General features: G+C 36.9%; 1 protein-coding gene across 5 annotated transcripts in view; it reads left to right on the top strand.

Moving 5' to 3' along the window:
• Positions 1-27,236, top strand: part of SUPT3H (SPT3 homolog, SAGA and STAGA complex component) — a 675,661-nt gene that overhangs the window by 538,116 nt on the left and 110,309 nt on the right. For all 5 annotated transcript variants that reach the window (XM_043964162.1, XM_043964163.1, XM_043964161.1 and 2 more), the window contains 3 exons: positions 561-636; positions 11,142-11,254; positions 19,538-19,645. In XM_043964162.1, the coding sequence (XP_043820097.1) occupies positions 561-636; positions 11,142-11,254; positions 19,538-19,645 (297 nt within the window). The remainder of the gene's footprint in view (positions 1-560; positions 637-11,141; positions 11,255-19,537; positions 19,646-27,236) is intronic.

Here is a 27,236-nt window from a genome sequence, read left to right as displayed (position 1 = left end):
CTTTACTTTGCTCTTCTCCTTTAGTACCAATAAATATAAGCTGATTTCAGCTAACAGTCTCAACACAGGAGTCCAAAAAATAAACCCAAATATGTTATGCAGCATCCTTAAAAAAAAAAAGGAATGAGAAGGGGCAGCTAGATGGCACAGTGGATAAAGCACCGGCCCTGGATTCAGGAGTACCTGAGTTCAAATCTGACCTCAGACACTTGACGCTAGCTGTATGACCCTGGGCAAGTCACTTAACCCCAATTGCCTTACAAAAAAAAAAAAGGAATGAGATCTAACACATCTGCTGTTATCTGTCATAGTAGTTATTGAGTTCTACTAAGTAGAATTAGATGGATAACCGAATCAAAAGAATCCCTTTGGGAAAATCTCCATGTCAATATTGTAAATAAGAATCTATTTTCCTTTTAAAAAGCTTTTTTAATTCACATCTCTAGCCACAAATTGAAATATGAATGGCCTTTAACTTCACAGGAATTGTGTACAATCTGTTACCTCCTTAAGCGATTGCTACTATAACCTTTTTAATGATTCTCTAATTTCTTTTTTAGAGAGCGGAAAGACAGACTCGAATGATGGATGCAGCTCAATATGCAGAATTCTGTGAAAGTCGACAGTTAAGCTTTTGTAAGTAATATGTAATAAATATCTAACCCTGTGCTTGGTAATAGATGGGGTATCATATATTAATATTTGCTCGGTGACATTTGAAAATCATATCCAACCATATTTGAAAATTGTATCCCCAGTGTATTACTGTCTGCCAGACTTTGAGCCTTCATGATAGTCCACATAATGGGTTATTTAAAATAAGTAACTATATATCTTGGAAATTCGAATTTTTTTAGCAATAAAAATAAGTGCATTTACAAAAAGTAATATTAAAAAGTATCACTTGCCACACTTCTCTTTCACATTCCAAGCAACTGCCTACCTACCTTTCTTCCCTCTAGCTGTGGCTCTGCATGGATATACTGCATAAATCCTTATGTTATCATCAACCAAATAAATGCTCTTGGTTGTTGAAAAACCCATAAAATTACTACCCCATCCAATCCTCTCAAACTACAAATATATCAGTTTTGTAATCAATAGAGTTAGAGGTTATGTAGTCATGTAGTCACAAATTATAGTCTTCTATATTTTGTGCTTTTTTTCCTTCTTGACTAGAAGCTTCATGAAGGTATAGAATATGTCTTAGTTAAACTTCCAATCTTCCCAGGGCACAGCACTATGAATACAGTATATCCTTTTTAAGTTATCGTTGAATTAATACATTGGAGTGACTGAAAGAAAATGAAAGGAGGGAGGGACAAATGAATGGAGGAAGAAAAGAAAAAATAAAATAAAGTATATTTCTTTAAGATCAGAAAAAATGATTATTCTTTATGTTCCCATCTTTATTTATCTTTCTGCTTTTTTCACATCAGCTTATTCTGTTTTATTCCAGTGTTTCCATACATGCTGTTGATTGATGCTGCACTGTCAGAGAATAGTCACTGCCTTTGAAAGCGTCCAAAATTAGCTAATATATTATTAAGCTCTCCCCTTTGTTTTTTGTGCCCATGGACATTGCTAAGCATCTTTCCAATTTTACCAAGTAACCTCCTACTGTGTAACTTATTCAGCATTAGCCAAATTTGTTAGTCCATGTCATGGGAACACTAATAATATAGAAGAAGAATTAGGACTTTCCCAGCACTGAACACCAACTGACTAGAAGAAGAACTTGTGGCGCGTGACAAAAATCGTTCTAATTAATGAACTAGATCATGTAGCAAAACATCAGTACAGCAACAGTTCAGTGATGACTAAGGCTCTGGGTTAAAGGTCAAAGAGAACATGTGATGAAAGGTCCCTTTAAAAACATGACAAAATAGCACATGACCCCACACTGAAGGATTATAAACAATGGTGTCTTTAAATGAGAAGCAATTATGTAGTTGACAATAATGATGTATTTTATTTGGAGCAATGAGTACTTCATTTATGGATCATAAAGTGCAAATAAATGACACATCACCAGTAGTATCCTATGTAAATGTCAGCAAAATGTAGGAAAAACATGTTTTGGAAGCAAGCATTTCTTTTTTCTAATATAATACACTTTCTAATCTGAGTTATAATTTGGCATCCTACATCTGTGAAGCAGTGAGTCAGTGGTACTTCAGATTATGGCAATTTTAGTCAATGAGAACTTTTGGATAATGGCATTTTATACCCAAAAATTATATTCAAGACTTGGTACAAATATGAATCTTACATTTTAAAAATACAGTTGGATACTACAGAGCCATATTTTTAAAAATCACATTTAGAGTTCATTTCACTAGAGAAATTTATCTACCATTACATATGGCTAGTAGATTAGAAGCCCAGAACTTACAAAATATCATGGGGTGAGTGTTTAATGAATGTTTGTTAGAATGAATTGAGTTTTGCTTGTCATTAGCAATTAAAGTGTGAGCAAATGATTTTAAAATCAAATAGAATATTAAACTATAAAACTATAATACCAGTTTTGAGAAAAGGAAATTCATTTATTAAATAATGATCTAAAACTGAATGCTATGTTTATTCTCTCTTGAATTAGATTGGGTTGTGTGTGTGTCTGTGTGTGTTTATATGTGTCTTTTAAAAATATTTGTTTATTTGGTACCCATGGGCATGTCACAATTATGAAAACCTGGGTGAAAGAATAGGTGCCTCACTCTAACATGTTGTGGTTATGAATGCTGTCATTCAAGTATGTCAACAAATTCAGAAAGCTTTCCCATGGAAGAGATGGACTCATCACTTCCCCTGCCTTTGTGATACATCAAACTGTAAGAACTAGTATCCTACCACACATTTCCCTTAAATCTCTGATCAAAATTCTGACTCATTGGCTGCTCCAGTAGAAAGGTCAGCCTTCCATGAAACCTTTGGGCTCGAAAGGTCTAGTCTAGAAAATTATCAAGAATCTCTCTATCTCTAGTTGTTATATTTACATAAATTATGGGAGATTTTGATAGTTGAGGAAAGGTCAGATATTTTTCTTATTACATATCTTTATAGATTTTCCCCCATGATTTCTTAACCTACACCTTCCCTAAAGATCTTTCTGTTTCAAAAATCTGCCGTATTTGCATCTTTTCTACTCAGGCCATTTTTATAGTGGAAATGGTGAAACTTGCTTATTTGGCATCTACTGTGTCTGCATGAATACTTGGAACTTTATCCCTAAACTAAAGAGTCCTAGAGTTTAAGAGTTGGTAGGTATCCCTATAGTTAGCTAATCCAACTACTATCCACAGTTTAAATCATGTCTACAATATACCCTACCAGTAAATCTAAATTCTGCTTGAAAATCTCTAGCCATGGGGAGCTCACGATATCTGGTGATAGACATGCATTTTTTTGAATCGCTCTATTATATGAGTAGCTAGGTGGTGCTTAATAGAGTGCTGGTCCTGGAGTCAGGAAAACTCATTTTCCTAAATTCAAATCCCTCCTCAAACACTAGCTATGGACAAGTCACTTAATCCTGGACAAGTCACTTAATCCTGTTTGCCTCAGTTTGTTTCCTCATCTGTAAAATGAGCTAGAGAAGGAAATGGCAAACCACTCCAGTATCTGTGCCAAGAAAACACCAAATGGGATCATGAAGAGTTGGACATGACTGAAAACAACTCAACAATTATTAGGAACTTGTTCCTTATAATGAGCCCAAATCTTCCTACTTATTATTTCTACCCATTGGTCCTAGTTTTGACTCTTGGAGCCAAGAATAATATATCTTCTAGCATGAATACCATTCTAGTATTTTTACTCCCTGCTTGTTCATTCTAATTCTCCTCTTCTCATTCCTTATTCCTTCAACCAGTACTTATAACATAGCTTCAATTCACCCCATCAACCATGTCGTCCCATTCTGTATGTACTCCAGACTGTCAACATCTATTTTGAAATCTGCCACCCAGAACTGGACAGAATATCACAGATTTAGTCTGACCAAAACAAAGTACAGGGAGATTATCACCTCCCTTCCTCTGGATACCATGTTTCTATTAATGCATGTTCTGGTACATACTCTCTGTCAGACTATGGGCAGGCTGTCAGACCTCCTTCTCCCCACCCTCCCAATCCCCAAGAAAACAAACAAAAATAAGACAGTGTTAGCTTTGGGGGAAGATTTGTCATCCAGCCTGTTCATATTGCACTTGAAGTTCATTGTTCACTGAAGCCTTTTTCACATGTACTGAGTTTTAGATCTATGTCTCTTTTTTGTTTTGTTTTGTTTTGGGGTGGGGCAGTGAGGGTTAAGTGACTTGCCCAGGGTCACACAGCTAGTAAGTTTCAAGTGTCTGGGGTCAGATTTGAACTCAGGTCCTCCTGAATCCAGGGCCGGTGCTTTATCCACTGTGCCACCTAGCTGCCCCCATGTCTCTTTTAATGTATATACATGACTCTTTTTTTAATCCCTTTCCAGTATTTAACCATTTTCTCATTTATTTGCATGGTTCCAGCATGTCAAGATTTTTTTGGATTCCATTTCTATGATCATATTATTAAAGACCCCTCCCAGCTTCTCATCATCGCAAACTTGCTAAAGATGTCTTTTTTCTTTTGCTAACTTAGTAGTACAATTTTTTAAGAGAATAGAGCTAATGATAGAGCCCTGGAGCATTCCCCTAAGGATCCCTTTAGGTAGCGATGAATCCATTAATTCATCTTCTATAGATCCAGTCATTCAACTAGTTCCTAATCCATGTATAACTACTATAATTAATCAATTTTCCTTTATCTTTCCTGGTGAAAGACTTTGTTAAATGCCTTGGTAAAATCCAGGGATATATCCATAATGTTCCTGTTCTAATAACTTTTTTAAAAGGATAGTGAAGTTGGTCTCACATGACTTGTTCTTAATAAATTTCCTTAGTGGTCACTGACAACTCCTGTTCTAAAGTTTTCAAAGCATACTTTAATAATCCATTCTAGATTTTTATCAAGAATTGATATTAAATTCACTGGCTTATAGTTTGAGGTATATGCTTTCTTTTGTTTTTTGAAAATAGGAATAATATTTGCCCATCTTCAGCCCTGTACTTGCTCTCTAGTTCACCACATGTCCTTTAAGGTCACTTACAGAATTCAGTAATCATATTTAGAGGTTCTTTCAGTACCCTGGGATGTAGCTGATTGAGCTAGGGTGTCTTAGACTCATTGAAGGCCTCTTACCATTGTCTCACTTATCTTGGGATGCAATTTCTTGCTATTGGGCAGAGCTAAGATGTAAAAGTAACAGAAATTGCAGCCCCGTTCATCCCACAAAACTTTTACATGAAGAACCAGAAAATGTACCAGACAAGCCCTCACTGAGAAATATAAGGAAAAAAACCACATCAAATCATTTGTTCAGCCCAGGTCTACATAGGAAGACAAACCGAGAGATCTGTAGACACTGGTAATAGGGTGTGGCCGAGGTCACACTTAATATATTTATGAACTTTAAAAAAGACTGTGGCCATGCATTAGAGCAAGAAGTTTCAGGAACAAGTGCCAACTGACAGCTTTTTCACTCACTATCCTGACCCATATCATAGATCTAAGAAGAGATTTGCACATAGGGGTAGCATGCCAGAGTAAAAAGTGGTCATATGCCCTAGACCATATACTGAATGAGGAACAAGTTCAAAATCCAACAGTAGTCATGTGGCTTTGACCCCAGGAAGTGAATGGAGTCTTAGTTCCAACCTCCAACTCAATTTGAAGCCTACAGCAAAATAACAACAGTAGAAATCCCAGACCAAAGGGAAACCTAAAATTTTGTCACTCTCAACCAGCACAACTTTATGATTGTCTTACAGTGGATAAGTCCAGCAGCAATCTTTTAGAACTTCCAACCAAGGACAAGCCAACAAGAGTATTGCAGAGACTCACACCCAATCAGGAACTTACAGAGCTCAGACCAGGAAGGCATTGATCAGATTTTCCTTTTTATCACGCTACTTTGGGAGTACTGAAAGCTTACAGGTCCTCAACCTGACCTCCCCCCAATATCCTGGAATAACAGTATCCTAAAAAAGCAACAGAAAACCCCAAGATAACATAATCTCACCTCAGATATCCTTCAAATCCCAGAAGTACATAGAGCCCAGCCATAAAAAAAGTCTGAAATCTGGAAATAGTCTGGAAGAATGAGCAAGCGAGCAAACCAACAAAAAGAATAATACCATAACGAACCATTTTTTCAGCAAGATGCTTAAGATACAAACCCAGAAAAAGAGAATGACTCCAAAACATCTACAAGCAAAGTCTCAAAAATGCAGCTTGATTACAAGTTCAACTAGAATTCCTGGGAAAGATCAAGCAGATTTTTTTTAGAAGTAAAAATTATTGAAACCAAATAAATGCACTACAGGGAAAAATGGAGAAACAAATGAGCTATATATAAAAAAAGAGTTGAAAAGAGTGTTAACAGTTTGTGATGAAAAATAAATCATCTTACTCAAGGGAAAAAGCTTCCCCGAAAATTTGAGTTGACCAAATAGAACCTTATGACTCCACAAGACAACAAGAAATGTTAGAAACAAGGTCAAAAGACTAAAAGAATAGGGGAAAAATGTGAGATATCTAACAGAAAAAAACCCTCACTTGGAAAAGAGATAAGCGAGAGATAATTTAAGAATCATTGTACTACCTGAAAGCCATGGACCCTCTGCCCCCCCCCAAAAAAAAACCTAGACATCATAGAATCATAAAACTGCCCAGATCTCTTAGAACCAAAGAGCAAAGCAGAAGTAGAAGGAATCTATCAGTTATCCCCTAAAGGAAACCCCAAAATGAAAACTCCCAAGAATATTATGGTCAAAATATATAGTTTCCAGGTCAAAGAAAAAAGTACTACAAACAACCAGAAAGAACCAATATAAGTACCAAGCAGCCACACAGTCAAGATTGCACAAGATTTAGCAGCTGTCATCCTGTAGGAGTGGAGAGCTTGGGATGTGATGTTTTACAAGGCAAAAGGTAGAGAATAACAACTTAGAAAAAATTGCCCTGAACTGAGTGTTGCCCCAAACTATAGGAGAGCAAGTGGACCTTTAATTCCTGTTGTTCAAATCTAATCTATCCTTCCCAGTTGGATGATTATCCTCTTTGATAGAAAAACAGAAATAAAATAAAAGTTGAGTAGTTCTATTATCTATTATCTTCCTATCCACTCAGAGCAGGGACATACTGTCCATTTATATTCCTGTTGCCCCCAGTATAGAAATATTTTTATTTCCTTAACATTTATTGGTAGACCCAGTTCATGCTGGCTACAGTTTTCCTGCCACTGTTCTGATGGCACCTTGCAATTCTTTTCTATTTATCTTCAATTACTCGTCCTCACCCTATCTCTTCTACATATTCTTTTCAAATCCAAGTTTCTTGTTAAAGGTTCCATAAAACCTTAGTCTTTTTAGAAGCTATCTTTGCTTATTTACTGGAATTTATTTCAGTATTGTCACCAGAATTTCATTCTTGAGAGCCTCCCATTCTTCTTGATATTGATTTCCTTTTTAGAGTCACAGGCTATGGGATCTCCACCCCCACCCCCACCCATCCTATCCTTGAACTTATTAATATCCATTCTTTTAAAATATAGGTACATAGATGGTTCTTTAATAAAGTGATAGACATAGATTTTCATAGAAGAAAAGAAAAGGAATACCAGGAGGAAAGGAAGGAATGTATTATGAACTAGTCAGGTGAGAGTAAGATGTGGAAAGAATATTGAAATGATGAGTCAAATAGAAACAGGTTAATAATTTCTTTTTTTGTTTGTTTCTTGCTTGTTTGTTTTGCAGGGCAATGAGGGTTAAGTGACTTGCCCAGGGTCACACAGCTAGTAAGTGTCAAGTGTCTTAGGCTGGATTTTAACTCAGTTCCTCCTGAATCCAGGGCCAGTGCTTTATCCACTGCGCCACCTAGCTACCCCAGGTTAATCATTTTTTGTGGGTTGTGTGTCTTGAACAGAGTTTCAGATAAAAGAGAGTTTTATTTGTAGGAAGGGAGAGAGGACAGATCCCAACCAATCAAATTAGTTTCCTTATTAGTGGTTGTGATAAAAAGATTTTGTGGGAAGAAGGTATAGTCTATTTAATAAAACAATGTTTGGGAGAACTAATTGTAATTTTTTTAATCTATACATTGCCGTGCAGTTAACAAGATTTGTCCATATGAATTCATTCATTTATTCATCAGATATTAAGTACCTAACCCTAACCCTAATGCTAATGCTTACAGTATAGTAGTCAGATAAGACACAGTTATAGATAATTATAATATAAAATATGGCATATAATTGTATATTAAAGTGTTTCTAAGCAAAATGTCATATAAAGTCTGAATTAAGTCATTGCCAACTGGGAAGAAGGTGACATTTAAATTCAGTGAAGAAGAGGAAGTAAGATATTCTAAAAATAGTGAACAGGGTGAGCAAGAAAAAAGAGCACATGTTCAGAGAACAAAAATTGGTCTAGTTTGATTGAAGCTTGGAATACATTTAGGAAAGTTATATGAAATAAATCTGGAAAATCAGCTTAACACCAGTCTATAAAGGACTTTAAATACTGTGCCAGTGGAAGCTGGACTTTACTTGATAGTCATAAAACAGTTCTAGAAGAATTTTGTGTAGATAAATGACATAATGTTTGCATAACAAAAATCTTTCTGGTCAAAGAGCCAATGGGTAACAATCAATTATTAAGCTCTTACTATGTGCCAAGCATTGTGCTAAGCACTGAAGAAACATAAAGGCAAAAGACAGATCTTGCCCTCAAAGAGCTTACCCTCTAAACTACAAAAGCAGCACATAAAAAGGACTGGAAAAGCAGGGGTCACTTGACAGGGGCATGGTGGCAAAGTCTATAGAGTCAGCAGCACAGCCGGGGGTGGGGGGGGGGAATGAAGGCCCCAGAAGGAACTCACTGGTGAAAGAAGGAGGCCATCATGGTGGGTAGTGCAGGCATCCGGCACTGAGGGACACTAGTAGTGGTTTTAAAAATGGATTGATAGAGAGTGGAAGACCAAATGGACTAGTAATTAGCATAAAACTATACTTAGAATTGAAAGGTTTCCCATCCTATCCACCATTCCAATCAACCATGCAGTACCTATATTATTTATTTGTATTTATATTTATTTATATTATAATTTATATTCCTTCACTTTTTTAAAAAAATTCATTTTACTGATATCTTTTCTGATTGCCTAAATTTTATTGTTTTCTTCTCCCTAGCCATTCCAGAAAGCCATAGTATATACATCCCTTCACTTTTGAACATTTGCCTTTATCTCCAGTATCTTGCTTTCCACAAGAGCTCGGTCCTATACAAATTAGAATGATCTAGGAAAGACAAAAATGACCAAGGCTATATGTCTCCACCCTGTTCTTAAAGAAGAAAATGTTTTAAACTTATTAATTCTGTAACTCAGGTCAATCTGATTGAATGCCTGACTAATTCCTACTCTTCCCCACCCACACACTCCTACAACAAACTCTCTAGGGTACTGTCACAAAATGCCTGTTGTTGTATTAATACCATCAGTCAGAGAGAAAAGTTTCCTCAGTACATTTACTCAGTAGACTGAGGCAACTGATGCCTGTTAGCTCTAAGTTCAAAAGTATTCCACAGATGTTAAACAAGTGTTCATGAGCAGTTGCAGCATACTGCCTGAATGGAATGGCTGCATGTCAGAGAGTATCCAGATGATTGGTGACTTTAGGGAGATAGCTTTAAAAGGGATTATAATAATTTCTACCATACTTGTCAGCTTTGGATGCTTACTTCTGTAGCAAGACTTAATGTCTTCTGTGATTTATTTAAATGAAAACTGTGTCGTACATAGAATCCATAAAGACTCTATAGGGATCAAAGTCCCACATTTTGAATTATAGTTTTATATTTTATGGACCTATGAGTCTAGCTTCATCAGAAAAGTAAGTAGTGGATTTTTTTAGAAATTATTATCTCATGGATTCAGTAATGTCTTTACTGTCAGGCCTTTTTCTTCTAAGTCACTAGTTAAAATGGTAATCAGCCTAGTAGTGGTTAGGGAATAAATGCAGTCTAACATGAGAGAAGTTTTTAATCTCAACATAGAAAGCCAGGTTCAGATGAAACAGTCTTCAACCAATGTGTATCGAGCCCCCAGGATGTTCAAGGGACTCTGTCAGGTATTGAGGAAGATGCAAAAAAGGCTTAAGTTATGGCATAATTTTCCACAAGTTTGAAATCTTGCTGACTATCTATCAATGAAGTGCACTGTATGTTCCATACCAAACTAGTATCTTAGACAGGGAATGCTCTAGAGATTCAGAGTTGGGCGAGATTACTGAGAGCTTGAATGGTCATGGAGATGAAACCCTACCCATGTCCATAATAATGGGTAGGATTCAGATAAAGCAAAGAAGTTGTAGGGAACATTCTAAATGTGGAGTGGAAGAAGGAACAGTACTAACAAGAGACAGAAGTATTTGAAGCAAGTAGACTTGTACTTTTGAGTCAGTTGGGAAATAGTGAATAACAAAATTAGAAAGGTCAGTTGGAAGAAAATTTTAGAGCATTTTGAATACCAAAGTGAAGAGTTGGACTTCATCCTATAGACTGAGTAAGTGAACACTAATTTAGAAATGTGAAGATTCTCTCAAAATGGCCTGACCTGGAATGTCCTCTCTTCTACCACAAATTCTTTTCCCACTGAACTGAATGTTGAATGAAGGAATGAATGTGACTAAGTCATCATTTACACTGAGGTAATATACAGAGTGCACAAATATACATAGTTTAGTAAACCACATTAGCTGCCAACAGTATCTACAATGAAACTGGGGCTACATATCACAAGACCCAAACAGCTGAGTACTAATAAATTTCTTAGCAAGTATGTTGCCCTCTTACATTAATATGGCCAAATATGGGCTCCTTGGGCTTAGTCTCTGCACATTGACTGATGTCCAAAATACTAAGTTTCATATCCATTACATCATTCCATATGAAATTCTGAAGAAAAGTCCTTGTTTTTCAGTGTTGAAGTTAGTATGTAATACTGAGTCATTCATTAAAAGTTAAATTCTGTTCACTACTGTTTTTGTTGAGCAGCCAAAAAAGCCTCCAAGTTCCGAGACTGGTTGGATTGTAGCAGTATGGAGATCAAACCAAATGTTATTGCCATGGAGATTCTGGCCTATCTAGCATATGAGACCGTGGCCCAGGTAAGATAATATATTTCCATTTATGTGGATCTAAGGAAAAACTTGAATATGTCTTCCAGGGTAAAACCCCATGGATGAAGTAATGTAATTTCTAAGAACTCTATAACCTTTTGTTGGATCTTAACATAGTCCACATTTTTACATTAAAAATGGTGCTGAGGGAGGGAATATTAGTATTAATTAATTAGTACTAATGTAATAGAGACAAGATCATATACCTCCAGCTTAAATTGAATCTACAGATTGAATCTCCAAAAAGAGATTGATATTTATAGTAGTGGTGTGTGTGTGTGTGTGTGTGTGTGTGTGTGTGTGTGTGTGTGTGTGTGTGTGTGTGTGTGTGTGTGTAATGGCAAAGAACTAGACAATGAAGGGCTACCCATCAATTGGGGAATGGCTAAACAGGCTTTGGTATATGATTTAGATGGAATACTATTGTGCCATAATTAATGATTAGCAGAATTATTTCAGAAAAACCTGGGAAGACTTAGATGAAGTGATGTAAAGTGAAGTGAACAGAACCAGGAGAACATTGTACACAGTAATAACAATATTGTAACAATGATCAACTGTGAAGGACTTAACTACTCTGATCAATACAGTGATCCAAGATAATTCCAAAAGACTTAATGATGAAAAGTTTTATTTACCTCCAGAGAGAGAACTGATGACCTCTGCATGCAGATTGAAACATATTGTTTTTTCACTTTATTTTTCTTGGGGTGGGTTTTACAAAATAAATAATATAGATATATACTTTACATGAATTCATGTGTGTAATGGATATCATATTATTTGCTTTCCCAAGGGGTGGGGAAGGATCTGGAGAGAAGGATAGTATCTAGAACTTAAAATTTTCAAAAATCAATGTTATAAAATAAAAGAATAAAAGTTTAAAAGATTGAGAACTAATGGAAGATTTCAACATGAAAGTGAAATAGTCTTCAGTTGGGAACTCAACACTGGAAACCAGAAATCATTTTTTGATCAGTATTCTATGTTTGAATGTGACCTAAGGTCATCCACTTAACAGCTTCCTGTGTCTATCTTCTCAACTATGAGACTGTGGGACTTGCAGGGAATATTTTCTGAAAACCAGATGATGCCTCATGAGAAATGAATGTTTATGAGTTAGTGAGAAGTATAGAAAGCACTTAACTCTGCATACAATGAGCACCCCTACTGGTGTTTATTGCAATGCAGTCAGCCCCACCTCCAGGATTGCAAAGGGATTGTGATGAAATAATATACATAAAAGCCCTTGGTAAACCATACATGCCTTTCCCAGGTAGACGCTAAGCTCCTTGAGTCCAGGAACTGTCATTTCTCATATTTGTGCTCCACGGGTCTAGTATGGGATCATTCACCTAACAAGCACCAGCTTAATAACATGTTGGTCAAGTGGAAAGTTGTTTTGCTATTAAAGGAACTTTGTAGGCACAAAGATATTTTTCCTGAAGGGCTAGAATCTAATAATAAACAGTGTAACATTCCAAGCTTTGTTTCTTCATCCAGGGATCCTAAATGATGCCTGCTTGTGAAAGCTACATGACTTCAGACCTTAAATCTTCTGCTAGTTATCAGTCACTTTGGGTGTTGGATTCATTTGTATTTAGTTGCTTCCCAAATTTTCATTATACTTTGCTGTTTCAGTAAGGCAAATGTCCTCTTTCATTCCATTCTTCAGTTTTCAACTGTGCTTCTTCTCTACCTTTCCTCATGTTTTAAATAATTTTTTATGCCCAATCTATTTAACTACTTCCTCTCTCTTTTTTCAGAATACTTCTTAAATATCTTCTTACTGAAACCTAACCAACCTGAATCTTAAAAATAGATAAAATTGGGGGCAACTAAGTGGTGCAGTGGATAAAGCACCAGCTTTGGATTCAGGAAAACCTGAGTTCAAATCTGGCCTCAGACACTTGACATTTACTAGCTGTGTGACCCTGGGCAAGTCACTTAACCCTCATTGCCCTGCCCTCCCCAAATATATATATAAATTATAACTTTCTAAGATGATTCTTGTTAATTCTTTTACTTTATAGATATAGTCTTAAAAAACCAGAAGTTGAGACTGCTTATTTTTGCTTAGGGACTTTATCTACAATGTGTATAGACTAGATGAATGCTTGGTTGTGGCATCATGGTCCAATAAGCTAGGCTTTTCATAGATATAGGTGACTGAGAAAAATGAACATGCTTTCCCATTTAGAAGTAATTTTCAAAACTCAAAAATAGAAATCCTCATTGAAACAACTAAACAAAAAGACTTAGAATGAAAATTAATAATACTACTTGTCATATTTTAAAAGAATAATAATACTTAATGTTAATAATACTTTGTTGTTATCATTATTATATAAAACTTAATAATACTTGGTTAAAATCCAAAAAGTACTTTACATACTTTGTGAAAAACTCAATGAAAAATCATTTATTAAGCACTTACTACATGCAAAATACTGCGCTAATCACAGGGTTCTGCTCCTTAGATGCAGAGGTCAGTAACCTTTGGTCCATCAGCCAAATCTAGCCCACAGCCTTGTTTTTGTAAGGCCCATCAACTAAGAGTGGTACAAAAAGAGGCTGTGGGCCATTTTTATTCTGCAGGCCCTGGTTTGCCGACTCATGGCATAAAGTTCCTGAGTCCCTCATCAAGACCCATTCTTTATATTTCTCTGGAAGCTTGCCAGAAAAAAAGAAAACAAAGCCAATCATTGTTATTTCCATATCTGTCAATCTGAAATCATGCTATTGTCTTTTTTTCTACTTCCTTCTACATAGTCTCTTTCCTCTCTGGGTTTTCATGATACTCTTTTTTTTTCTACTGATTCTCTTCCAACCTGTCTTACTTCTCTTTCTTAGTTTCTTTTACTGACTCATCATCCAGTTTCATGTCCTTTAACTGTTAAGATTCCCCAAGGCTCTATACCAGGACCTTTTCCTTCTCTATACCCACTATCAATGAACCTGTCAGCTTCCATGGGCTTAACTATCAAGTCTATGCAAATTACTTACTAATTCATATGTCTAGAACCAACTATTACCAACTGATTTTTGGACATTTCAAATTCAGTGCCCTAGAAACATCTCGTCTACAGAAGTCTAAAACAGGGCTCACTATCTTTCCCCAAAACCTACCTCTCCCTGAAACTTCTCAATTTCTATCAAAGGTGCCACAATTCTTCCATTCTACCAGATTTGTAATCCTCATGTTGTCCTCTACTCCTCACTTTCACCCCACATATTTAATTAATTCTTAGTTGCCCAAGCTCCATCAATATGAAACCTTTCCTGATCCCCCAATTTCAAGTGCCCTCTCTCTGTGTAGTTTCCTTAACTGCTTTGTTTTTTTTAATACACACACACACACACACACACACAAATAGTATACAATGGGGAAAGCTAGGTGGTACAATACATAGAGCACCAGGCCTGAAGTTAGGAAAATTCTTCTTGGGTTCAAATCTGGCCTCAGATATTTATTAGCTGCTTGACCCTGGGCAAGTCGCTTCATCTTTTTTGCCTCAGCTTTCTCATCTGTCAAATGAACTGGAGAAGGAAATTGCACACCCCTCCAGCATTTCTACCAAGAAAACCCCTAATGGAGTCATGAAGAGTCAAACATTGATGAAATGGTAGAATAACAATAATACATATTGTATATATACATATATGTGTGTGTGTGTATTTATATATGAACTTGTTCTCCCTCTCATAGAAAGTAAATTCTGGATCATTTCATTTTTTGTCTTTGTATCCTCAGCATCTAGCACTAAGTGCCTAACACATAGTAGGCCCTTAATAAACACCCATTGATTGATTGATTGATTCTAAATTCCTTTCCACCTGTTCTTTGATTTTTGAAATCCAAGCCTATACTATTCTTAAATTGCAATGAATGCTTCTTAAATTATCTCCATACAAATAGTTAGATATAACTTTGCTTTGATAGAGTTGGGTGATAATATCTCAGTTACATCAAACATCACTTTATGGAAAGTATTTAAGCACACCTCAACAAAAATTTAAACAGGGTTTATGTGGCTTTAGCATAATCTCTTCCCCTTTTTTCAGGCCCTTTGAAGTTTTTGAGAGTTAAGCAAGTCCCCAACCTAAACACATATTGTTTGGTTACATGTGGGATAACACTTCATAAAACTAAACTCTGAGAAACAAAGTTTGTTTTTAATAACCTCTCATCAACCTTTCTGTGCCTTCTCTTTCCTCCTAATAGTCTCTTCCCCAAATTCCTAGTGTCCTCTTGCCTTGAACCTCTTTCTCTGGTATCTCACCTTGGAAAAGTACTTTGTTCTACACAGTGCTATCTCCCATGCAACAATCAAGGGTCTCTCATTCCTTCAGAACAACTGATCTTAACTAGATGTTAAGGGCGAACATTCTGATTAATCTAATTAATTCTAACATATAAATGACTGATAAGTGCCCAAGAATATTTATAATTCTTTAAAGAAACTTCTTGTTAACCCAGAGCATCTCTAACGATTATATTTCAGGCTATATAACAAAATTAATTGAAATATCCTGTGTGTTATAATATATTCTTTTTAAAAATGAAATTTGGGGGGCAGCTAGGTGGCACAGTGGATAAAGCACCAGCCCTGGATTCAGGAGGACCTGAGTTCAAATCCAGCCTCAGACACTTGATACTTACTAGCTGTGTGACCCCAGGCAAATCATTTAACCCTCATTGCCCCGCAAAAAGAAAAGAAAAGAAAAGAAAAGAAAAGAAAAAAAAAGAAAAAAAAAGAAAAGAAATTTATTTTTGTTTTTTTTTTTAAACTACCCTTTATTTTCTCCCCACTTTTCCCTCCTCACCACTTAAAATAAAAAAGAAAGAAAAACAAGACCCTTTTAATAAATGCATAGTCAGGTAAAACAAATTCCAAAAAGAGACATGTCCAAAATATGTGTCTCATTCTGCCTATTTATCCTCTCACTTCTCTTTCAGGAGCTAAGTAGCATTCATCATCTGTCTTCTCAAATCATGGTTGGTCATTATATTCATCAGCATTCCTATGTCTTTTCAAGCAGCTGGTTTTTACAATATCATCATTATAGTTTAAATTGTTCCTCTGATCCTGATCATATCACTCTGCATCAGGTCATACCAGTCTTCCCACCTCTCTCTGAGACTGGTCATTACATCATTCCTAATGCTACAGTAGTATTCCATAATGTTCATACACCACCCGTTTGTCTTTGTTGTTTTTTTCTCTCTAGCCATTCCCCAAATGATAAACATCCCCTTGATTTCAAGTTCTTTGCCTCCACAAAAAGAGCTACATATTTTTTGTAAAAAAAAATACAATTTTGGGTTGTAAACCCAATTCCTTTGTCTTCCAGAATATCATATTCCATGCCCTCCAATCCTTTAATGTAGAAGCTGCTAGATCCTGTGCTATCCATACCATGGCTCCATAGTATTTGCATTGCTTCTTTTTGACTGCTTGCAATATTTTCTCCTTGACCTGGGAGCTCTGGAATTTGGCTATAATATTCCTGGAAGTTTTCTTTTTGGGGTATCTTTCACGAGGTGATTGGTGAATTCTTTCAATTTCTATTTTACCGTCTGCTTCTAGGCTATCAGGGCAATTTTCTCTGACAATTTCCTGGAAGATGATGTCTATACTCTTTCTTTGATCATGGTTTTCCAGTAGTCCAATGATTTTCAAATTATCTCTCCTGGATCTATTTTCCAGGTCAGCTGTTTTTCCAAGAAGATATTTCACATTGCCCTCTATTTTTTTTATTCATTTTTTTTTTGCTTTATTGTTTCTTGGTTTCTCATAAAGTCATTAGCTTCCATTCATTCAATCCTAATTCTTAGGCAATTATTTTCGTCAGAGAGTGTTTCCATTTGACTTTTCAAGCTGTTGACTTTTTTCTCCTGTCTTTCCTGCATCATCCTCATTTCTCTTTCCATTTTTTACTCTACCTCTCTAACTTTATCTTCAAAGTCCTTTTTGAGTGCCTCTATGGCCTGAGACCAATTCATATTTTTCTTGGAAGCTTTAGATGTGGGGGCCCTGATGTTGCTATCATCTTCTGAGGGTGCACCTTGATCTTCCTTGTCACTAAAGAAGTTATCTATGGTTTGCAACTTTCTCTGCCTGCTCATCCTTCCCATCTTTCACTCGACTTTTAACTCCTTCTTAGTATGGGGTCCTGCTTCCAGGATATACTGTCCCAAGCTTCGGGGATCTAAGGTGGTATGATTTAAGGAAGAGCAGGTTCTTTACCCACCTGGCCTGTTCTCTAGTCCATAGATAACCCCAGGCCAATTTGCCAATCAACTAGGAAGCAAAACTTTATTGCTGTGGTTGCTGGCTCTGATGAACCTGCACCCCTCCCCTACCTGGGTTAAACCGCTCAAGGTTTCTTCCTGGTTCCCTGTGGGGTAGGACATCCAAATCCCCCCTTAGGTCCTGCATACACCCCCATAGACTCCCCCCGCCCCGCCAGCCATTCAGCCCTTTCACCTTTCCCTTTTTCTTCTTTCTTTGATATCTTTGGGATATAGATCTAATATCACTGAGTTAGAAAGGATGCATAATTTAATAAATATGGGGACGTAGTTTCAAATTGCTTTCCAGAATGTCTGTACCAGTTCCTCTTGACTTAATAGGTTCTTTGGTTTTTGAAGCTGAAAAATTCAAAAGTTCCAATAGCTCTACCAACAGTGCCTCTTTTCTTGAAATTCCTAATGGAAGGTATTCTTGAACAGGGAGGCCACCATCTAAGCAAACCTTTGTAGTCTGCCTCTAGGCTCAGCAATCTGAAACTGTCTTTCAGCAGGGGGCCCATCAGTTTTGTGAGTTCCAACCAAGCTGGCCTTTTTCTTCTTCACACAGTATTTCACCACCTGCCTCCTTCCCTATTTCATATAGGCTGTCCCCCAGGCCTCTTAGACACTCTAGCTTCATTCATAGTGCTATTAAAGCATCAGCTTCTACTTGAAACCTTTCCTAATCCCACTAGTGGTTAATCTCTCCCTCCCCGCAATTCTCGTATCAATTTTTTATATATATTTGTATATGCTTATATGTGTACAAGTTCTTTGATAAAATATAAGCTCTTTGAGGTTGAAGACTCTGTTTTTGTCTAGCACAGAGTCAGGCACACAGTAAGCACCTAATAAATACTTGAAGGTTGATTGGAGTATGTGTATAAAAATATTGCATGTGAATGTAGTTTCCCAGAATACAGATTCTTAACTATGAAGAAACTTCATTGTCATAACCCTGTATAATATAATCTTCAATTTAATGTAACAGACATTTGTGAAGCATTTAGTGTATGCAAAACACTGTACCAGTTCATGGGCTACACTGACAAAAACAAAATAAAAACCATTGCTTGCCTTCAAGGTACTTCTGTTGCCCTTTTACGCCATTCACTAAAGCAAATTGTTTCATCTCTTTTCAAACCTACACTTTCTCACCTCTAAAATGGTAACAGCAATACTTTTTTTAAATTATTTATTTCCCAGTTACACATAAAAAATTAATGTTTATTCTTTAAAATTCTGAGTTCCAAATTCTCCCTCCCTCTCTCTTCACCCCCTTCCTTGAGAAGGCGAGCAATTTGATAGCAGTTATAGAAATGAAGTCATGCAAAACATATCCATGTTGCAAAAGAAAACACAGATTTAAAAAAACAACAAGAAAAATAAAGAAAATGAGAAAAGAATGTTTCAATCTGTACTCAGAGTTCATCAGTTCTCTCTCTGGAGGTGGATAGTATTTTTCATCATGGGGGACAGCAATACTTTTATTACCTATTTCAAAAGGCTATTTGTAAGGATTCAATGAGAATGTTGAATGGTTTGTAAACCTTAAAGTATAGACTGCCACTATTTTTATTATTTTGAACCCAGATTTCTTCTGCCAAGAAAGTGGTATATATTGCAAATAATTTAATTGTGTGTGTATATTTAATTTAAAATCTGTATGTATCTATGTTTTAATACAAATTGTAAAACTGAAAATAATGTGAGATTGGATGATATTGATAAGACTCTTTGAGGTAGTTATCAGCACCATGGAGCACAGAGCAAAACCATCACTCTGGATGCATAGACAGTTTTGTCTTTGAGGCCTCCGAGGAGCCTAGAGCAAAAATGAGCACTTAGCAAGCAGATATAATGGCACTGCGGGAGTGTTCACATTATAATCTTCTTGTCCTTTTTTCATGATCATCCTGTAGCCTCAGTGGTCACCTCCAGCTTCTAAATTTGTTTTCTCCATTATTCTCTTCTAGTTGGTGGACCTCGCTCTTCTGGTTAGGCAAGATATGGCACCCAAGGCGGGTGACCCCTTCAGCCATGCCATCTCTGCTACTTTCATACAGTACCATGCTTCTGCTGAGGTAATGTTTAAATCTACTCAAGCCTTACTCTGATACTCTATTGTGATTTAAAGATATCCGGGGTTCTTTAAAGCTTTTCAAGGGGAACATGGGAGGCAGTATGGTACAGAGGAAAGAGTATTGACTCTAGACTCAGATGATCTGAGTTCAGATTCTGTCCCCAAGTCCTACTTTCCTTATCTGTAAGTCCTGGGAGGTCCTACCAAGCTGGACCTTTGTGTATGAGCCCAGAAGTATGCTTTGTGTCTCTCATCCATAGACCTGACTAGCTTAAGTTTATGGAAACCCATTACATAAGATTGGCTACCAACTGATAGCTTTTTTTGGCCATTGCAAATCATGAAACCATTTGCTAAGATGACTCAGCAGGGACTAAAATCTGCATTAGTGGAGAAAGTACCTATATGGATGATATCACAGCTCTTTTTGAGGTAAGTGAAGAAAAAAACCAAATGCATCATATACAAAATTGTAACAGGAAAAGACAGAAGAAATAGAGGATTCCCACAAAGAACTTTCATCCTAGTGATGCAAAGACCTTTTTTCAGCACCTTATGGCAACACAGAGGTGACCCTTTACCTTTAGCTAAGTAGGCAAGGCACAACCTTTGAAAGAAAAGCTTGAAGGTGGGCCCAGGAATAGACTATGTCCATTATCCAAGGAACAGCCTGGCTTAGACTGGAGAGGTTCAGCACCAAGGGTTAGACATAAGGTGATGAATTCTTTGGCCACAAGAACACATGAAATCATTCACTAAGATATGGATGTGATTATACTAGCCTTGGTAGGGGAAGTGCCCATAAACATGAAATAATGAATATTTTGAAGGACTGAAGTAAAGCATAAAAAATGATTCATTTTGTTTGGCCTCTCAATGATTGCCTTCCCTAACCATAGGAGTAGTATGCTACATGCTTTCTTTATACACCAATATTTATATCCATCTTGTCTTACAAAAGATATCAGAAGATTTGTTCTTAGTGAAAATGACTTAGTTCATAGCTTCTCCTTCATTTTCCTGACAATTGAGTCTAGTGTCCAAAGAAGAAGGAAGATTCTGGAAAATAGTGACAAGGTAAAACAAGGTGTTTTAATGTCAGTAGAGAATTTGATTTTGTCTTGGGTCCTATGTGCCTATGTCTTGTCTGCTTCTGTCTACTATAAACTAAGTCTTAACCCTAGTTGTTTCCAGAGAGCTTACCATCCAGGAAAGTGGAGGGAGTTTCCACTGGAGTCTCATATCTAGCAAATAGGCTGTTTTCCACAAAAGTTAGCCAAAAGAGATAATTAAAAAACTAAGTCAAATTACTGTGAAATTTGCTTTAAATAGGTAAGGAAAAAGAGAATTGTGACTGAACTGGCTTGGATCCACTACAAATTTATACTTACTAATTTCAACTGGGCCCTCACTGAAGACAGGCATTACTACTTCATTCTTCTAATTGATTCCATATCCCACTCACTAATAGAGACTATCACAGACCTTTTCTTTTTCTCCTCCAGCCTTCCATCCTAAATTTATACCCCAGCCTTACCTGCTGAGTAATTTGCCTTACACTTCTCTCCCAAAATGAGACCTTTTGCCAAGAGGTCCCTCTTTGTCCTTCCTCATCTCATTTCCCTATGACGATCCCCCACTGTGTCCTCCTTCACTCCAGTCTCTGATGAGGGGGCCCTTCTTTTTGCCAAGTCCAAGTCCTCTGCATCTATACCTTTAATCCTATCCCTTCCTAAAATCTGTCTCTAATCTTCAGCCTTTCCTTATCTACTGGTTCTTCATTGCCTAGAAACATGCCCATCTTCCCCATCCTTAAAAATCATTAAGTGGATAAACTCAAGAAAGCTGTCTGCTCTCTGTCCCTTCACTTTCCCTCCTGTCATTCAATTCTATACCCTCTGCAGTCTGGTTTCTGACCTCATCATTTAATTGGAATGTTCTCCCCAAAGTTACCAATGATCTCTTTATTGCAAAACCAAATAGGCCTTTTCTTGATCTTCATCCTTACAGACCACAGCAGCAGTTGACACCTGCTTTGGATTCCCTCTCCTTTCAGGGTTTTCATTGCTTTGCTCTCCTTGTTTTGTTGCACTCTTTCTGTCTCTTCTTGGATCTTCATGCTACCCTCAAAATATTGAATTGCTCTGAGGCTCTGTCTTGCATCCTCTTCTCTTTTCATTCAATATTTTTGTATTTGGTGATCTTGTCATCTCACACAGTCTGTATTTGCTCTATGCCAATAATTAGCAGATCCATTTATTCGACCCTTATTTCTCTGCTGAGTTCCAGTCCCTCATTACTAACTGCCTATTGGACTTTTCCAACTGATTATGCCAGAAGAATTTTAAACACTATATATCCCAAACAGAATTCTTTGTGTCCCCCCTGCCAAAAGCCCTCCCTGCTTCTGTCAAGGTCAACACCAACCCAAACTTCATGCCATCCTCAACTCCTCACTTTCACATGCCTTGTATGTCTGATTAGTAGCCAAATCTTGCCATTTCTTTCTCTGTGTCTCCCACATCTGTCCCTTTCTCTGTATAAACACAACCACCATCCTACCTCAGGCCCTCATTGCCTTTTCCCTAAACAATTGTAAATCTCCTGAGTAGTCTCCCTACCTCAGGTCTCTATCCCAATCCATCTTCCGAATAACTGCCAGGGCGATTTGCCTAAAGCTCAGGTCTGACTCTGATGGCTCCTTTAGGATCAAATATAAACTCCTGTGTTTGCATTTAAAGCTCTTCATAATGTAGCCCCTTCCTATCTTCCTTTTCTCTTAACACATTCTACATACTAATGCACTTGCTATTTCTCACACACAGCCATCCATCCCTTGTCTCCATGCCTCAGCACTGATAGTCTCCCATGTCTGGAATGCTTTCACTGCTCAGCTCTAACTCTTAGAATCTCTCAATTCCTTCAAGATTCTGTTCTAATGCCACCTCTGCAAGTGGCTTTTTTCCATTCCACTCGCTGCTAGTATCTTCCCTTCTAGATCACCCTCTCTCTACTCTGTATGTATATTTTATGTACTTAGTTATGTATAGCTTGTCTTCCTCAATAGAATGTAAGACCTCTGAGAGCAGGCAATGTTTTTGCCTTCTCTTTGTGTCCCCAGCCCTTAGCTCAGTAATGAGTTTAATATTTGTTGATTGATTGATTAAACTTAAGAGAGGTTTATTTTCTGACTATACCATCTTTACTTATGTATGTACAATTTGATCTCCATCCTAAAGGACAAACTGAAAGCATTTGAGGAATGTATTTTTATTCTTTAGGTTATCTGGGAAAATGATTTATTTATTGAAAAAATGATAAAAGTAATATAACAAAAATGATGTTTTATTACCTAAATTAATTTATAGATTTAATACTCTATCAATCAGGCTACTTCATAGAATTAGGTACAATAAAACAATTCATTTGGAGGAATAAGAAAAAGTAGTAATAAAGTGGAGGAGGAGGGAGGGCTACCTGGCATTACCAGATCTGAAACTGCACTATAAAGCATTAATCTTCAAAACTGTTTCCTGTTGGCTAAAACACTTATGAATTGACCAAAAGAATAGGCAAAGTAAGATCCGGAAACAATCAAACATAGTATCCTAATTTTGGTAAACCCAAAGATACCAACTACTGGGGTAAGAGCTCCTTAGTAATAAAAACTGGTGGGGAAAATGGAAAGCAGATGGCAGAATTTAAGTTTAGATCAACATCTTATACCATATACCACAGTGAGCTCCAGATGATTATATGACTAAACTATGAATAGTCAAATCATAAAAAATTTAGAGGAAAATGGAAGGAAATTACTTTCACAATTATGGCTAAAGAAAGAATGTTTTAACTAAGCAAGAAATAGATTTAAATGAAGATAAATTGGATAATTTTGGTTCCACAAAATTATAAAGATTTTATAGAAATAGTGCACATAGAAATAACAATAATAATAATTATAGCTAACATTTATATAGTGGTTACCATGTGCCAAACACTGTGCTAAGCCTTTCACAATTATTATCCCCAGTGATCCTCATAACAGCCCTGGGAGGAGAGGGCTATTATTGCCCCCATTTCACAGATGAGGAAACTGAGGCAAACAGATGTTAAAATGACTGTGACTTACACAGCTACTAAGCATCTGAGGCTACATTTGAACTCAGGTCTTCCCAACTCCAGTTCTGGTATTCTGCCCATTGAGTCACCTAGAGAAAAGTGGTTAGAGGAGGGGTGGAGTGGCAGGGGAGGAGAAATACTTTGTAGCATATTTCTCTTAGGTAGATAATTAGGTGGCATGGTGGATATACTTTATAACTTGGTGTAAGGAAGACCTGAGTTCAAATCCTATAACAAAACATAATATCTGTGGGACCGGGGTAACTCCAATTCCTCAGCTTCCATTTCCCTATCAGTAATATGGGAATAATAATAGTACCAACTTCACAGGGTTGTTGAGATAATATGTACAAAGCATTTTGCAAACTTTAAAATTCTATATAAGTGTTAGATATCATCTTTATTTTTGTTATTATTCTAGATATAGAGAATTGGTACACATGTATAAGGGGAACCATTAATAGTTTAATTAATATACACATACTCCTTTTTCCTTTCTTTCTCTCTATCTCTTCCAACCTGTGCATGACATAACTATTTCCTTTTGCTTGATTATATGCATATGGTTCTTTTTTGTTTCCTCCTTGAAGCATTTCTGACATCATTTTGGTTTTTTTTTTTAGTGAGGCAATTGGGGTTAAGTGACTTGCCCAGGGTCACACAGCTAGTAAGTGTCAAGTGTCTGAGGCCGGATTTGAACTCAGGTACTCCTGAATCCAGGTCCGGTGCTCTATCCACTGCGTCACCTAGCTGCCCCAGCCCTGTGACTTTTTGATAACTACCAATAGGCATAAACCACAATGAGTGAAGTTCCTACATGTAAAAAAAAAATTATCTGTCTATCTACACAAATATTTATATTACATTTATGAATCCATATTACATATGGATTTTTTTTGGTGAGGTAATTGGGGTTAAGTGACTTGCCCAGGGTCATACAGCTAGTAAGTGTCAAATGTCTGAGGCCAGATTTGAACTAGGGTCCTCCTGAATCCAAGGCTGGTGCTTTATCCACTGCACCATCTAGCTGCCCCTTGCATATGTGTTTTTTTGTTCTGTTTTGTTTTGTTTTGTTTTGTAAATAATGATCCCAATAATACAAGGAAAAATAATAGTGAAATGCTTTGAAACTTGTATCAGTGAAGTGCCCAATCATGATTTTTAAGGTTTTAGTGGTATCATATATTTCCTTGCCCTCAGCAGATAGTAGGTAGTAGACAATAGATGTGGAAGGGGGCATACCTTTTCAGATGTGACCGATATATTGATTTGTTTTGTAAGACTATGTATTTGTTATTGGGGGGTTGGGCAGATGAAGTCATTAGAAAATGACTAATTTTTAGAAAGAAAAAATAAAACATTTTAAAAGTAAATTTCAAAAATATTAAATGATATCAGAAATGCTTCAAGGAGGAAACAAAAAAGAACCATATGCATATAATCAAGCAAAGGGAAATAGTTATGTCGTGCACGGGTTGGAAGGGACATAGAGAAAGAAAGGAAAAAGAAAGACTGCTGAGTAATTTGAGGTAAATAATAGATAAAGGTTCTTAGAGTTGGTTAGTCGATAGCATTTATCAAGCACTCACTATGTGGTAGGCACTGTGCTCAGCACTGGATATACAAAGAAAGTCAAAAAATAGTCCCTGTTCACAGGGAGCTCACAGTCTGATGAAGGAAAGAACATGCCAACAACTGTTTACAAACAACCGAACTGTTTCTGGAGGAAGCAACTTCTTGTGCTTCAAGAAATTTTGATGGGGCTTCAGTAGTTCCCTTAGGTGAGAGATCATCAAGTGTTGGTCCAAAAGAGGTAGAGAAGAATGATGCTTGATGATTCTCTGGAGCTAACTAAAGCAGCTGTCTGACAAGCATTATTGCGAACACCACTTCTGGTGATTCATGTGTGAACAAATGATACCACCAGAATAATTGCTAGAAAACAAAAACCAACATTTATATTTCATTTTAAAAAGCATTGCTAAGAAGTATGAGGTCCTGAAGAAAATAATTTAAGACCCTGGGAATGCAGATTATTTCATATCATTTGTAGATTTGGAAAATGAACATCTGACTAAGAAGATGTCTGAAAGTGAGATTTTAATGAAAATGTCTCAAAAGAGAAAATGCAAGTAGAACTGGAAAAGTTTCACACCAAACTTATCAAATCTGGTACCACAGAGAATAGCAAAGACACCACAACAGAAAGAATATCAGGAGGTAGCTCCTGATTCATGGGGGACTGGAATCACGATGAGAGCCAGCAATAAAATTCATAATCTTAGAAGTCTATACACACATGAACAAATGAACAGGGTAAACTAGAAATCTTAAAGCAAGGGAACAAATTTGACCTCACAGGTATCACTGAAACTTGGAATAGGATGTATGACTAGAATTTGGCTCTGGAGGAGCAGATCTTATTTAAAAGTAACAGGATAGATAAAAGGTAGGGGAACGGAAGTAGTACCGAATAGTTAAAAGAGAAAAGACTTCCTAGAATCCAAGGGAACAAAACATGGTGGTGAGCAAGGTGAAGATCACTGGGGGTTAACGTAGGCATATACTACAAACTATATGGTCAAAAAGAATAATTAGGGGGGCAACTAGGTGGTGCAGTGGATAGAGCACCAGCCCTGGAGTCAGAAGGACCTGAGTTCAAATCCCACCTCAGACACTTAACACTTACTAGCTGTGTGACCCTGGGCAAGTCACTTAACCCCAATTGCCTCACCAAAAAAAAGAATAATTAGGATCATATAGAGCTCAAGGGACTCTTACTGATCATTTCAGTCACAAGATCACAGGAGGAGGTCAGAAGGGACCTCAGAAGTCATCCTAACAAAGCCTCTTGTTTTGCAATTGAGGAAACTGACATCAATAGGTGAAGTAACTTACCAAAGATCACATAGCTGGTAAGAGGCAGACCAGGATTTGAACTCAGGTCCTCTGACTCCAAATCTAGCACTCTTGCCACTAACACACTTCAATTAGGAATAGGAAACAGATGCTAACCCTGGCATATGGGACACTTGAGTTATATAAATATCTACTACTGCTTTCTATGTCAAAATCAGAGCAGCTAGTAAATTTGTCACTTACCTTAACTATAATTTCATCCTTTAACAAGGGGAGGAATTGAATAGGAGGACTGCTATTCTGGGTCTGATTCTGACCAATAAAGAAGAATTAGTTGCTAAAGTCAAAATGATGGAAACCTTGGGACAAAGAGATCATTCCATCAAAGAACTTTTGCAAACAATAGAGAAAAAGAGGAAAGCTCCGTACTCTGATATCTCTATTAGAAACTCCATACTCTAGTATCTCTATTAGAAATGAGACTTCAAAGTGCTCAGAGAACCAACAGCCTAATACACTGAAGGCAGGGGCCAGTTGAACAAGGATGGGAAGCTCTGAAATGCTAAATTCTAAAGGGAAAGAGGATGTGGAGGCATTGAAATGGAATGATATGG

The sequence above is a fragment of the Dromiciops gliroides genome, chromosome 4 (assembly GCF_019393635.1).
Source record: "Dromiciops gliroides isolate mDroGli1 chromosome 4, mDroGli1.pri, whole genome shotgun sequence".
NCBI classification, from domain to species: domain Eukaryota; kingdom Metazoa; phylum Chordata; class Mammalia; order Microbiotheria; family Microbiotheriidae; genus Dromiciops; species Dromiciops gliroides.
This window is presented reverse-complemented; position numbering and strand designations above follow the sequence as displayed.